The following is a 14516-nucleotide window of genomic DNA, read 5'->3' as shown; positions in this document are numbered from 1 at the left end:
AACTCATAATATGATTTTTTAAAGATTAAACTGTAAAGTATCGCTTAGAAGCAATAAGCGCCTATTTGGGATATCTGGTCACGCTGAACCAGGGAAAAGTCAAAAATGTAAGCCAACTGCGATGGAGCACAGGCCAGATACAGGGACCCACTTAGGCCCGCTAAACAAAAGTACCATGATACTGGTTTGGATCGATGTTGAGGAAGATATGGAGTGCAGCTGAGGCGATGCATTGGTTCAAATACCGCAAAGCCGTCGATGTGTTACGTTTGAGGGTGGTTCACTGGTCCCGAATGTGAAGGACCTGTTCTGCTCTGGTAGAAGAGGATGTGTCGCCTCCAAGGGCGATGCGCAGCTTCTGAACGTGATGTGCTTGGTCTGCTCTGTGCAGTGACAAGTATGCACCATTTGCGATTTATGCAAAGTGGATGATGTGCCTTTCTGATACAAGCCCTGGCGAATATGTGCTGGTTCCGATGAAGATGAAGAAGTTGGTTCCTTCTGTACCACAGTGGGTCATAGGTAGGGCACGAGTCGGGGGTACATCCACCCACTATTTTCGCAGGGTTAACGCCGTCCACCCTGCCAAGAATTTGGGCCCCACTGAAAAATGTGCTGAACTCGTCCCGAACTATAGATGGCTCTTCATCATCTTTGTGACTCAAAGACAGTCATCAAGTTTTGAATTGAGGAGGTCTTCAGGGCTTTCTATTTTTAAAATGATTTGGGTGTCATCTGCATTGTTATAACGTGAGGTTGTAACATTAAAACAGATTTGGTAAGGGGGTTAGGTTGATGTTGAATAATAGAGGGTATATGATGGCCCCCAGACAAAAGCCACAGTGTTGTTTGTGAGGAGGTGATGTGAACAAAGGTAGATAGACTACACTTTGCCTGTCTGTGAGATGAGATGCAATCCATTTCTAAACATTTGCCCAGATTCCGTTATTGTGAAGTCTTTGCAGTAGGATGTTATGGTGGACAGTATCACATGCAGCAGACAAATCCAGAAGTAATAATGAAGCTACTCCTTTTTGTACAATGTGAGTTTTAGATCATCCCAGATGGATATAATAGCTGACTCTGTGCATATGCCTTGTTTAAAACTGAACTGTTGATCTTACATTAAGTCATAATGTTTGGTCAAATTAGAGAGTTGAGTAAACACTGCTCTCGCAAACATTTTGCCTAAGAATGGTCCATTTGATATCAGCCTGTAATTTGTTGGATCATATGGGGCAATGTTTTCATATTTGAGGAAAGACCTGAGAGGTTTTGAGCTCAGTCTGGAATTAACCTTGTTCCGGGGTCTTGTTGAGTAGGTATCTGGCTACCTTTCCTGCACAGGTTGAGCAAAGGATATCTTTAAAGATTCTCTGGTGCTGCTGGGTTTGATGGGGATCCTGATGGTCTGGCTGTAATAAGGAAATATGGTTATTGTCTCTTTCTGTTGAGGTTATAACACATATCGTTGTCATGTTGTCTGTTTCTTCCTTCAGGTATTTTTCAATCTTTGTAATTTTTTAGATCAATTGATTGGATATTTAGTAAAGGAAGTCTTGTGATCGTGGTGTTTCTGTATTTAGGCACTCCTCATGTTCCTCCAGTGAGCCCTGAGTCTACCAAAATTTAACTCCGCATCTTATATGAATTGTACCATTCACAGGCACACATGTATCCAGCACATGCATATAACACACTCTCACTGCACCATCCTTGAATGTTGCCATTAAAGACACACAAATACCCCCGCACATGTATAACACACATCCACTGTGCAGGACTGCACATTAAACCGATGTAGGCAAGCAGCAAACCTTTAAATGAGTGAGCCTGTGGGCCTCACTCCAGTTACACAGATTAGAAGGCTTGTTCACAGCTACTGACCACTACATGGTATTCTGCAAACAACGCTCTCATGCTGCTTAACTCCTGGTAAAGGCAGTGGCCTTTCACCACTATGTGGGTAGTGCCTTGGGCATGCTTCCCGTTAAAAAAAAATACACACAGTCCGCGAGACAGGCCTATGTCATGGCACACACACATGACCTGAGTCCGCCTATCATCATTCAAGGGAGGGGTACACGTCCATCACCACCCAAAGGGCTTTTCGGTCCCAAAACTGCCCCAGAAAATGAGTCAAACAGGAAAGTGAGAGGTCAGGTATTTATGTCCTGAGGCAAGTGGAAGTGCAAATAAATGTGTTACATTTATGGTTAGCCATTTCCCAGACAATAGGCATAACAAATGTTCAAATGTCATTGGGACCTCCTCTTTCTTTTCATCTGTTATATGCTGATAAAATTAAACTATGGAGATAGGGGATAACAAAATCTATGAGCCAAACACCACTCAAAGATTCAGTTTGTAGTACGTAGTTAATACATCGTTAGTAATGTATATAGCATATTGATAATACTGTGATGATTTATAATTGGTATAAATGTTGTTTAAGTGTTACTGCTCCGATCATATTAAATACTTGAAACCCAAAGTCAAACTCGAGATCTTAAATTAAGTGTTCAGAGAGAAGAGGATCAGGGTCAAAAGTTAATAATAAAAGTAAAGGAACGAAATAGGGCAGTGTGGTTCTTCTCTGCCAGATGCTTGCTCAATTGTTAGATCACTGCAAAGTCCAGCAAGGCGTCAATTGTTTGCGTTCGAAGGAGTTGTGATTTAGTGCTCAGTATAACCCCTTTCAACATTTCCTTTGGTTTGTGAAGTAGTGAAACATGCAGTGCCTAATTTGAGCCTGTGGTTGCCGGTGGGTGCCACCGGTCCTCACTTTCGGGGACCAGAACTTTCTGCATCAGCAGGAAAAACAAACAAAGCGGAAAGACAGAGGAATAGAAAAACAGAACATCGTAGTGAAGGCAGAAAGCAGAAACCTGCAAGAGTGAGAAAAAACAAGCAACTTGTTCAAGACGTTCCTGATATTACCTACCTTAACGAGGTCATCTGATGAAAATGAGGTTGATACACGCAGAAGAGCTTCAAGTGTTCTGAGGGCGATATTCACAGTCCACCTTTCAAAAAGAAATAAAAGTCCACGTTACAGATTAGATCATCATGTAATTTTAATATTCTAAGTCAAAATATTTTCTTCAGGGGTTATAAATAGAGAAATAATATTTCAATATGCATACGGCATTTAGCAAAAGAAGGGACTAAATTGTGGATAGGAGTGAACATTTCTCCTATAACCTTCTGTGTTTCATGAACTGCAAACTGCACAGCTGATTTGTGCTTTCCGCGCTTCATGCATTAACATAGAAATTCAAAATCACTATAGACACTATGCACTTATAACAAGCATTTGCAATGCAATCGGTCTTGCCTTCGAAGCCTTATATGTATTTAGCTATGTAGCACATTAGTCTGTGTGCTAAAACATCTACTGCTCTGTAACATGGAGGGAAAGTAAGCACCAAACTGCGTGACATGCCATGTATGGGATCACATGGAGAGAAATATTGCCTTTCAGCGGGAAATGGTATAGTCCAAAGCTCTGTTTTTAATATAAAATCAGGGCCTTCGGTGGTCATATCACTGAAAATACAAGTTTTGAAAACAATATTGTCTACAGGTGCTCATGGAAGACAATTTCTATGGACTGCAATGTAGAGAATGCTAAAGTGATTCTGGTATTTTACTGACATTGCTGGTCGTTGTTTATCAAGAAAGTTAAATAGAGGCCGTTGCCAGTAAATTAAAAAAATAATGTCCCTCAGCAAAAAGCAATTGTGGTATTTTACTGACCTCTGCTGGTCGTTTTCTATCAAGGCAGTTAAATAGAGGCAGTTGAACAGAAAACAAAGCTCCTAAGCGGGAGCAGACAAATCCTAGGGCTGATCTCCCAAGCCCACAAAGTACATACACGGATAAGTATATACTAAAGTATATACAAGAGGTCTCGAATGCTCGACCTAAAAGGGAAGACCATATTTTCTGAAAGCCAGTTAGCATTGCAAATGCTTGTTCAAGAAGGCATGCATGTTTATGAATTCAAACTATGGATCTTAGTACAGCTCCTAAACGGACCTTAAATTGAACCAAATATGGTTAAGCCTTTTCCCTTACTAGCTATATTATATTCTAGTGTGAACTTCGGCATTACATTGTAATGGTTCACTGTTAACTTTGTGTAAAAGATATATTAGTTTGGAGTGAACACCTGTGGGTCTCCAAATCTACCCGACCCTCTTTTTGTGTTTACTTGTACATGTACAGCTGCAGCTGTGGGCCATTATCTTAGTTTAATCTTACATTGCGTAGGCTTGAGACTCCACTTTTGCTACATGCCCACTCTTTCACTGACTTACTGAGATGGCGGAACTTACAGGACTGTCACATGATTCCATGGCTCAATCCAAGCTCACCAGCCCACGTCTACTAGATACACCCATTACTCATACTTTGGCCCAATCGGATGATTGAACCAAATTGATCAATCTTAGGAATTCACAAAACTATTCTTCCCTTCACTGGGCAATGAAGACTGAATATGTAAAGGGAAACAGTGCACCAATGGTCTTGATAGTTACTAATGCCCCAAGATTGTTTCCTGATGATAAGGTGTTCAGAAAAGACTGGTCCGTTATTGCTTGGCACTGCGCCTGGGACTGGCTCCTCCTGATGATCACCAATACTAACATTCAGGTTGGGGATGCAATCCTAGTGCAAAATTAAGTCCAAGAGACACACCTAAAAACAATTGTTTCCGCGACCTAGCATAAAAAATGGATGGAAGACACCACTAAAACAGCCAAAGACTACAAAGACTCCTTACTAACATCTAAAATTAAAAAGATCAAGAAGGATCTGTCTCAGTTCTCATTAGAGATGGTGTATCTATACACAAGTGATAATTACACTCCATCATCCACAAATCAAAAAGAGAAAGGCTCAACTGGGCAAAAGCAGGGCACACACAATCTCTCTTCAGCCACAGATGAGTGGTCAGGCAGCTCTGATCCAGGATTCAGTGGGTCCAACTGCTCCTCCTCTCAAAGAAATGACGTGGGGGCAGGCTGAACCCTTCTTCGTGCCCCCTAACACATGGTGGCCTCCAACTCTCTGGGGTTTCCCAATGCAACACTTTCAACCATCTCAACCCCATTATCACAACCCTACTTTTTAAGGACCAGGCAGACTGAGATCAATGGGGAGAAAAAGACAACACAACACAACGGTCATGTATATTGGAGCCCCCCACCGTCACACTTACAAATAAAGAGCATGACGAAGGAAGACCCACAACCAGGGACAAGCAGCAAGACATTCTTCACTCTCAGCAGCTGTATCCAGACACCACAAGAAACCAGCCTATTAAAGAAAGGGTTGGACATTGTCCCTGAGCTCAAAGGTGACAATTTCCAAATTCACAAGGAACTGGCCAAGTTCTTCTGCAAAATAGGTCTGCACTACTTTTTAAAGATAGACAGGTAACGTTGTTCACCCCTCCATCTCACATGCTTCCTCCTGAAGTACTGGTCTTTGAGAAGGCAGTAGCAAAAGATTTGGAGACTAACAAACACAATGTGCGACAACCTTTTTACAGGCTCTCTAAATCTGAACAGAAAGTCATTACCACATTGAGTATAGATACGGCTATCACAACAAAGAGCGATTGTCCTTCTTGACACTTTCTTCTACATTGCTGAAAACCGTAGACAACTTAGGGGCTCCTCTCGACCCCTTAAATACGATCCTACCAAACACCTTCAGGCCAGCATCAAACTGATGGTGGAAGACGTTAAAGACACAGGATGGATCATGGCAAAGAAGCCGAATTCTTGATTGCAGCTGGCCCAGCTACACCCTACTTTTTTTTATGCTACCTAAAATACATAAGCTCCCATCCGGGCAGACCTATTATCTCAGGGATCCAGTCACTGCTAGAACCCCTTTCTCAGTTCATAGGCTTTTTCCTAAGACCTCTTTGATGAGCCATGCCCAGGTACCTATAAGATACCAAAGATGTCCTCCAACACCTTGACAGTCTAGCCTTGGACACAAGCACTGAGCTCTTAATCTCTTTTGATGTTGAGTCACTAAACACCTGCATCCCTCAAGATCAGACTCTTGATACTGTAGAGTCCCTGCTCAGACTGTCTCCATGATGTCTTCACACCTATCTCTTTCATTATGGAGTGTGCCACTCTGGTAATGAAAGAGAATTTATTTCACTTTGAGCAGTGTCTATACTTTCAAACCGCAGGGACTTCGATGAGCAGTACCTTCACCCCAAGTCTGCCAAATGTCTATATGCATGACTTGAAAAGCAAGCATGTTCTCTTTGATGAGAACCCATCCTGCTCCAACATAAAAATTTGGAAATGTTATGTCGATGGCATCCTTGTCACTGGAACAGAGATGCAGCATCAATAGGATAATTTCATGAATATATGAACTCCTAAAATCACTTCTGAAAACAGTGAAGACGAGCTCTCTTTTCTAGATCTATTGATATGTTCCTGTGCCCGCATTCTTGCAACTGAGCACAACAGAAAACCCATGGCAAGGAATGCTCTCCCGTCCTACAACAGCTGTCTCCCAAAGTCACTCAGGGACAATCCACTATTCCGCCAGTTTCTTCGATTGATACAAAACTGCTCCCAAGTTGAGAAATTTAAATTACATGCTCAAGACCTGCCATCCAACTTTTACATAGGCAATACCCTGCACCATTGGTACATTCAGCGGCTAAAGGCCAAGAAACAACAATCGGGCTGGACCCTTAGAAACTAGACCACCCAATCCCCCACTCAAGAGACTAGTCTACGTCAACATTTTTAGCAGCCTCTCCTCCTCCATCAAGAGGCCTTATGAAGCAAATGGCACATACTGAAAAAGGGGGATCAGACAATACAAAGCACCCCATGTTTACTTTCAAACAAAGTCAGAATCTGAGAGACAAACCGGTAAACACAGACCAGACTCCTTCCTTCCCCCAATACCAGACAGGAAACCTTGTGGGTTTTACAGCCTGTGTAAGGATACTTTCAGTATGGCTCCTGTGTTGTGTGTGCCTTTCGACGAGTGTACCACACATGTAGATATTGGCACGATGCACCCTGGAAGCTCAGACAACAAACAAATTGTAACAGAGAGAAACTGATTTATCTTGTTACTTGTGCTTGCCTACTGCGGCATGTAAGCATGACTAACCGCAAAATCAGAACACGCATTACTGTGCATAGGAGCGCCATAAGATGCAAATAATTGTCCACGAAATTGACCAATCATTTTTATTGAAGAAGGCCATACAGCTAACGCTGGACGGTGTTAGACAAAACAACACCACTGGCCACTGTCCAAGATATCTCTCAATTTTTAAGTTGGAGAGCCATGTGAACGTTCTTAACGATGAGATACCATGGACATCTAGACCAGGACAGTCTAGCTTCAGCAACTCTTGTGCTCCTCCAGCACCATTGAGGCACAGACTCTTATACAACCTCTGTAGATTTCGGTTGATCCTTTTCCTCTGAACTTATAGCCACGGTCCTTTCATATCAGTATGTCACAAAATATACAACTAGGTCCAACCTTTGTTAATATGTAAAGCACTTCTCTACATCTCTCAGTCGGACTTCACATGGGCACCAACCTAAGGTAAGCAGCTCACATGTGCCATGCTGTATTTGTAACGTTATCCTTTTCACTGTAACATGAGGTTTCTTCTCCCCTGAGCCGCACTGCCTTCACTGGTTTACAGAATCTGAGGAGCACGCTTACTCCACAGTCCATTTTTGGATGCTGCTTTAAAGTTTAGTGACAGAATCTCCTCCGGCGTCAATGTTCTCATGCTGAGGCTTGACATGGCTCAAAGTTGCAGTTCAGAAATTGCACATGGCTCCATCTGTGCACAAGCTTCGTTTTAAGCCACATCTAGTTGTTTACAAATGAGTATGACCTTCCACAAATGCGTTATCATATTTAATTCACCACGTGTATAATTGGAGGATTATTCTCTTTAGACACCAGGCTTCGGAGTGGCCCCGTTTGTCATTTTCGGATGTATGACGTTATAACGCATACTTTTACAACGCCTACCTTTACAACGAAATTTTTACAACGCAAAAACTATTACAACGCATACATTTACAACGCAATTATTTACAACACATATACTTTTACAACGCATACCATTATAACGTAAGTATTGGTAAGTATATAATAATTTTTTTAATGTAATATAAGTAAAATTAATATAATTTAATTTAATTTAATTAATTTATTGTAATTTTTTTTTTACCCTGTACCCCTGTACCCCAAAAACCCAAAACTGACCCTGAACCCTAAAAATACCCCTTTACCCAAAAACCCAAAACTGACCCTGAACCCTAAAAATACCCCTTTACCTAAAAACCCAAAACTGACCCCGAACCCTAAAAATACCCCTTTACCCAAAAACCCAAAACTGACCCCGAACCCTAAAAATACCCCTTTACCCAAAAACCCAAAACTGACCCTGAACCCTAAAAATACCCCTTTACCCAAAAACCCAAAACTGACCCTGAACCCTAAAAATACCCCTTTACCTAAAAACCCAAAACTGACCCCGAACCCTAAAAATACCCCTTTACCCAAAAACCCAAAACTGACCCTGAACCCTAAAAATACCCCTTTACCCAAAAACCCAAAACTGACCCTGAACCCTAAAAATACCCCTTTACCCAAAAACCCAAAACTGATCCTGAACCCTAAAAATACCCTTTTACCCAAAAACCCAAAACTGACCCTGAACCCTAAAAATACCCCTTTACCCAAAAACCCAAAACTGACCCTGAACCCTAAAAATACCCCTTTACCCAAAAACCCAAAACTGACCCTGAACACTAAAAATTCCCCTTAACCCAAAAACCCAAAACTGACCCTGAACCCTAAAAATACCCCTTTACCCAAAAACCCAAAACTGACCCTGAACCCTAAAAATACCCCTTTACCCAAAAACCCAAAACTGACCCTGAACCCTAAAAATACCCCTTTACTCAAAAACCCCAAAACTGACCCTGAACCCTAAAAATACCCCTTTACCAAAAAACACAAAACTGACCCAGAACCCTAAAAATACCCCTTTACCCAAAAACCAAACATATAACATTTTAAATATAATTATATACTTACCAATACTTACGTTGTAATGGTATGCGTTGTAAAAGTATCTGCGTTGTAAAAACATGCGTTGTAAATGTATGCGTTGTAATAGTTTTTGCGTTGTAAAAGTTTTGTTGTAATGGTAGTGCGTTGTAAAAGTTACGTTGTAAACGTTACATACTGTCATTTTCAACCTATGGGCACAGTTCTCTTTTCAAGACTAATTAATTAGAACATGCATTCTTTGCTATTAAAAACTCTTCACACCTCCTAATGTGAGTACCAAGAAGCACAGATTGTGCGGGCCGCAGAGTGAATACCACCGCCGACTGGCACAGCACACCCGTACTGATAACTTTGCTCTCTTAAATAACTCAGTGAGCAGGCATAGGCAGCATGCTGTTACCTTGAGCATTGTTTTCTCTTGGCATTAAGAGTGCAGCGAAGTATGCACTGTTCGCTCCTCAGAATCTCCACTATTATTCATGAGCATTCAAGCCCTGTTTGGACGGAGGGCTTTCTTACCCAACATTACCTCTACTCGACATGGACTATTTAACCAGTGCAACTATGATCCTTTGGGCAGCACTTTAGATGGTGAGGTCTTCATCCTACATATACATGCCTCCTCATCACACTTACATGTCAATCTTTCTTATGTTTATGACTGAATCGTAACACAACACTTGCGTCATTCTTTTAATAATTATTCCTTTCTTCCGTACATGACATACCACAGTTAGCCCAGGGTGACCAACCGTCCGTAAATTTCACGGACAGTCCGTAATTTCGGGCGTCTGTCCGTTGTCCGTGAAGGATTCTTTAACGGACGCCATTTGTCCGTAATTTTAACAGGGCACTGGTCGCCCCACCCTAAAGCCAGCACAGCTTGCCCCCACCTCCCTTCTTCACTCCGATGCTGCACCAAAGCTCCTCAGATACCCCGCAGCATTGGAGAGGTGCAGCGGGATGGCACCCCTCACACCTCCAGACCTTGATGATCTGTTAAGAGGTGCTCGAAGGAGACTGAGAGGCGGGGCTGCAGGTTCAGGAGCAGCGACATCTATTCACATGCAAACAGCGCTAAATGCGTCATGTCTCTGCTATTTAGAGGGGGGCTCACACATTCCATTTCTACCCAGGGCCCCAAACATCCTAGTCTCGGCCAGATTACACCCCTGATTACACCGAGGCAGCATGTGCTTCTCTGCACCGAGCTTAATTACTGTTACTAAATTGTAAGCAAACCTCGGTTCTTCAAACATGCAGTGTATGTTGTAATCCAATAAAGAAATGGCACAATCACACCCACACTGATTAACAAAGTATGGAGGACAATCAGTTCAGTCAGTTCTCTTAGAGTATCTCCTGTAAGTACTGTACATCACAGTGGGGGATGGCATTTTGGACAGAGAGCCTGTCTTCTCGTTGTATTGTGCAGGAGGGGGCGAGGAGCCCAAGATGATACTAGAATACTGCATGCCCACCCCTGTGCCCACCCTGGTGGATCCTGTTCCCTCTCCTGTGATGGCTCCTGCCCTCCCCTCAGTGATGGCTCCTGTCCCCCCATGTGGCAGCTCCAGTCCACCCCCCGCCTGTGATGGCTCCTGTCCCCCCATGTTGTGGCTCCAGTCCACTCCCGCCTGTGATGGCTCCTGTCCCCCCCATGTGGTGGCTCCTGCCCCCCCTCCCCGCCTGTGATGGCTCCTGTCCCCCCCTGTGGTGGCTCCTGCCCCGCCCCCCGCCTGTGGTGGCTCCTTTCAACCCCCCCCCCGCCCGTCTGTGATGGCTTCTGTCCCCCCTGTGGTGGATCCTGTCTCCGCCCTGGGTGGCTTCTGTCCCAGTCCTGGAACGGCCCCTGCAGTGAGGGTGAAGTTCTTGATGGGCCTCTTCTCAAAAGGGCTCAGCTCAAAATTAATATGGAAAGGTGGGCGAGTAAGTAAGTGAAGGGATGGGTGAATGGCTGGATGAATTAGTGAAAGGGTGAATGGATGAATGAAAGATTGAATAAATGGATAATGAGAGAGGATGGATGGATTGATGAGTGAGGGGAAGGATGGAGAGAAAATGTAAATAGCTGGATGTATGGGTGGAAGGGTAGATGGATGAGGGGAAAGATGGATGAGGGGAAGGATGATGGATGAGGGGAAGGATGATGGATGAGGAGAAGGAGAAGGATGGATGGATGGAGGGGAAGGATGGATGGATGAGGGGAAGGAGACATGGATGGGATGGATGGATGGGTGAGGGGAAGGATGGATGATGGATGAAAGGAAGGATGGATGGATGGATGAGGGGAAAGATGGATGGATGAAGGGAAGGATGGATGGATGAGGGGATGGATGGATGAGGGGAAGGATGGATGGATGAGGGGACGGATGAGGGGAAGGATGGATGGATGGGTGGGTGAAAGGATGGATGGATGATGGGTGGGTGAAAGGATGGATGGATGATGAGTGGGTGGGTGAAAGGATGGATGGATGAGTGGGTGGGTGGATGGTGGGTGGGTGAAAGGATAAATTAGTGGATTGGATGGTGGGTGGGTGAAAGGATGGATGAGTGGGTGGGTGGATGGTGGGTGGGTGGGTGGATGGTTGGGTGGATTATGGGTGGGTAGGTGGATGAGTGAAATGATGGATGGATTGATGGATTGATAAGTGCAAGGGTGAATGAATGGACATATGAGTGAAAGGGGGGATGTAAGGATGGATGAGTGAGTGAAAGGGAGGGTAGATGGACAAAAGGAAGAATAGATGTGTGAAGGAGTGAAATGATAGATGGATGAATGATAGGGTCAATGGATGGATTGATGAGTGAATGAGTAGATGGATGGGTGGGTGGGTGGATCGATGGATGGATGGAAGGAAGGATGGCTAAGTAAAAGGGTCAATGGAGAGAGAAAGGGAGGATGGATGGATGACTAAAAGAGTGGATGGGTGGAAGGATTAGTAAGTGAAAGGATGGCTGGATTGGTGAAAGGGTAAATGGCTGAATGGATGAGTGAATGGATGGATTGGTTGAAGAGTGGGTGGATAAGTGAACAGATGGATAGGGTGAAAGGGTGGATGGATGGATGGATAATGGAGGATGAGTGAAAGGATGGATGAGGGGATGGATGAAGGGATGGATGAGTGAAATGATAGATGGAAGGATACATGATGGATAGGTTTGCAAATGGTTGAATATGTTTGGAAATGGCTGGGCTTACTTATATACTGTTGCGCGACCTCTGATGTGTCTGTAAAACGTACCTATTGCCCTGAAGTTTTGTCCTGAATTTTGACCTCCTGTCCTGAATTTGTGTCCTGAATTTTGACCCTTTGTCCTGAATTTTTACACTCACCGTCCTGAATTTGCACCAATGCCAGTTGGTCACCCTAAGTTAGCCTGTTTTCTTGTCGCTACTTGACTGGACAATGTTGGCTGAGTGTGCCAGCACCAAGGAGCCTTGCCATTTTAGCAATGTAATATTTACCTACGTCCCTCCTAATAGGACAAGAGTGCACCCGAACCTCATGCCAGCATCCCTCAAGCTGAGGCACGACACCAGACGATTGCGGGTAAGCATGAGTGCTTTGTACTAATGCCACGACTACATATATTTAAACACACACTTTTGTGGTGATACATTGTACCATCGTTTGGTTGCACTATATTAGTAAGTGTTATCAACACGCTCACAGTAACCTACCTGTCCTTATATCTCCCTACAGGTCCTAACGAAATGAATCCGCTGTTGAAATATTGTGGACCCCTAACTTTGGTTCTGTATTTTTCCTTTATATGCACGGTACCTGAGCGAAAGTGTTATTTTAAGGTCCTTATGAATATCAATACACCTTCCATGGGGGTCCATTCGGCAGAAACATGTTGACCAATGACACACGGAGGCAGGATCTGTTGACCGCTGCAGTGTCTTCACTTTTTAAAATCCTGGTACTGGCATCAGTGGCGTAGCAAGGCGGGTAGGGGCGTCCACCCCAGGCAACACAAGATATGGGAGCGGCGACCGGCACCCCCTGCTCCTACGTGAGGTGGCAGCAGTAGGAATCGCCAGCAATCTCCCCCCCCCCCCCCTTCCCTCCCGCAGTTAGATTCGCCCGCTGCGGGAAGCAAGCACAGACGGCTAGCTATGCCACTGCCAGGGATGCAAGAATACATTTAGACACCTGCTGTGGAGTTCATTTTAATCAGTGCCATTACTTTTCTGTTCGACTTATGCATGCTCTGCTAGCCTCACTACCCTTCATGTCTCCATTGGGCTTCTACCATATATCAAAATATCTGAAGAGCGCCTCCTTAGAGAGGGAGTTGTAGCCCGAACTGTGATCTGCTGTCACGGTTCCAGGAGAATCTCAATGATGAAGCGTGCCACCTCTGTGGATGAGCGATTTTGTCCTAAAACCCAGGTGTCTCTGTGTGAAAGATCATTGTCCAACAAGCATTTCAATTTCAAGCAACCAAGAGCATGATTTTGTCATCTACTCCTAACATGCTGATGCACAACCTCCCCAAAGACCATAACCACATCAGGAACCATCAGCAGGGATCCTAAATTTCAAAGCCTATGGGCAAAAGCCTAGCTTCAGGAGTGTTTAAAATACTGCTGAACAGCCTCCCCAAGTCAGAATCCCATGACCTGGGAGACTTATGGTGACATTTGGGGGCACACGTCTGGGGGCTGCTGCACTTATGGCAGCTCACATAGCCCTAATAAAACTGTTGGTGGTGCACCTGCCATATCTGAGGGCATCACAAAACCCTGTATAAAAGTTTATTTAGTGTTCCAGAGAATTATGGGCTGCTTCTTCGGGCGACCACACACGATCAGCTGTTTTTCAGTAACACAGGAGCCAGTTGGCATACTCTTCTTCCGCCCCAACTGACATCAGGCATTACGTTGATTCTGGGTGCTTCCACCCTCCTACAGGCACAGGAGATCAAGGAAGCACCCATCTGTACTGGTGCGGGACAGCACTCACTTTTCTACAGACCTAGGGATACATTCCAGAATGCAACAACGTCCAGATTATTTATCTGGTGGTTGGGCTTGTCTTGTGTTGGGCGGTGGGAGAATAGGGAACCAAACAACAATTCAGAAAGATAAAGGGGGGGTGTAATACGCACTCCTCTAGTAATTTTCTTTCCTGGAATCCTGGTCCTCCTTAGGCAATCAGGAGCAGGACGCCGAGCGCATCCATCCTTACCAGTCCCCCAGGGGAACGGGCTTCTTGCTGGGCTTTACCGGCCCCATTGGGCCAAATTTAATGAGTTTGGGCTTCTATTACTCCCGGGAACCAGCCCTGGTGTCAATATTAAACCTACTGCCCGCTAAACATTTGCATTTCTGTAGAAGCTTGCTTTTCTGCACTTAAGCTCAGGACCTGTCATCTGTCCGGAATCTGGTGTTGTCC

General features: G+C 44.3%; 1 protein-coding gene across 1 annotated transcript in view; it reads right to left on the bottom strand.

Annotated features, from left to right (window-relative positions):
* Positions 1–14516, bottom strand: part of LOC144762717 (uncharacterized) — a 924777-nt gene that overhangs the window by 864331 nt on the left and 45930 nt on the right. Inside the window, exon 4 of the mRNA XM_078647968.1 lies at positions 2945–3026. Within this exon, the coding sequence (XP_078504094.1) occupies positions 2945–3026 (82 nt within the window). The remainder of the gene's footprint in view (positions 1–2944; positions 3027–14516) is intronic.

The sequence above is a fragment of the Lissotriton helveticus genome, chromosome 1_1 (assembly GCF_964261635.1).
Source record: "Lissotriton helveticus chromosome 1_1, aLisHel1.1, whole genome shotgun sequence".
NCBI lineage: Eukaryota > Metazoa > Chordata > Amphibia > Caudata > Salamandridae > Lissotriton > Lissotriton helveticus.
The sequence above is the reverse complement of the archived record's forward strand: the minus strand, read 5'-3'. Positions and strand labels throughout refer to the sequence as shown.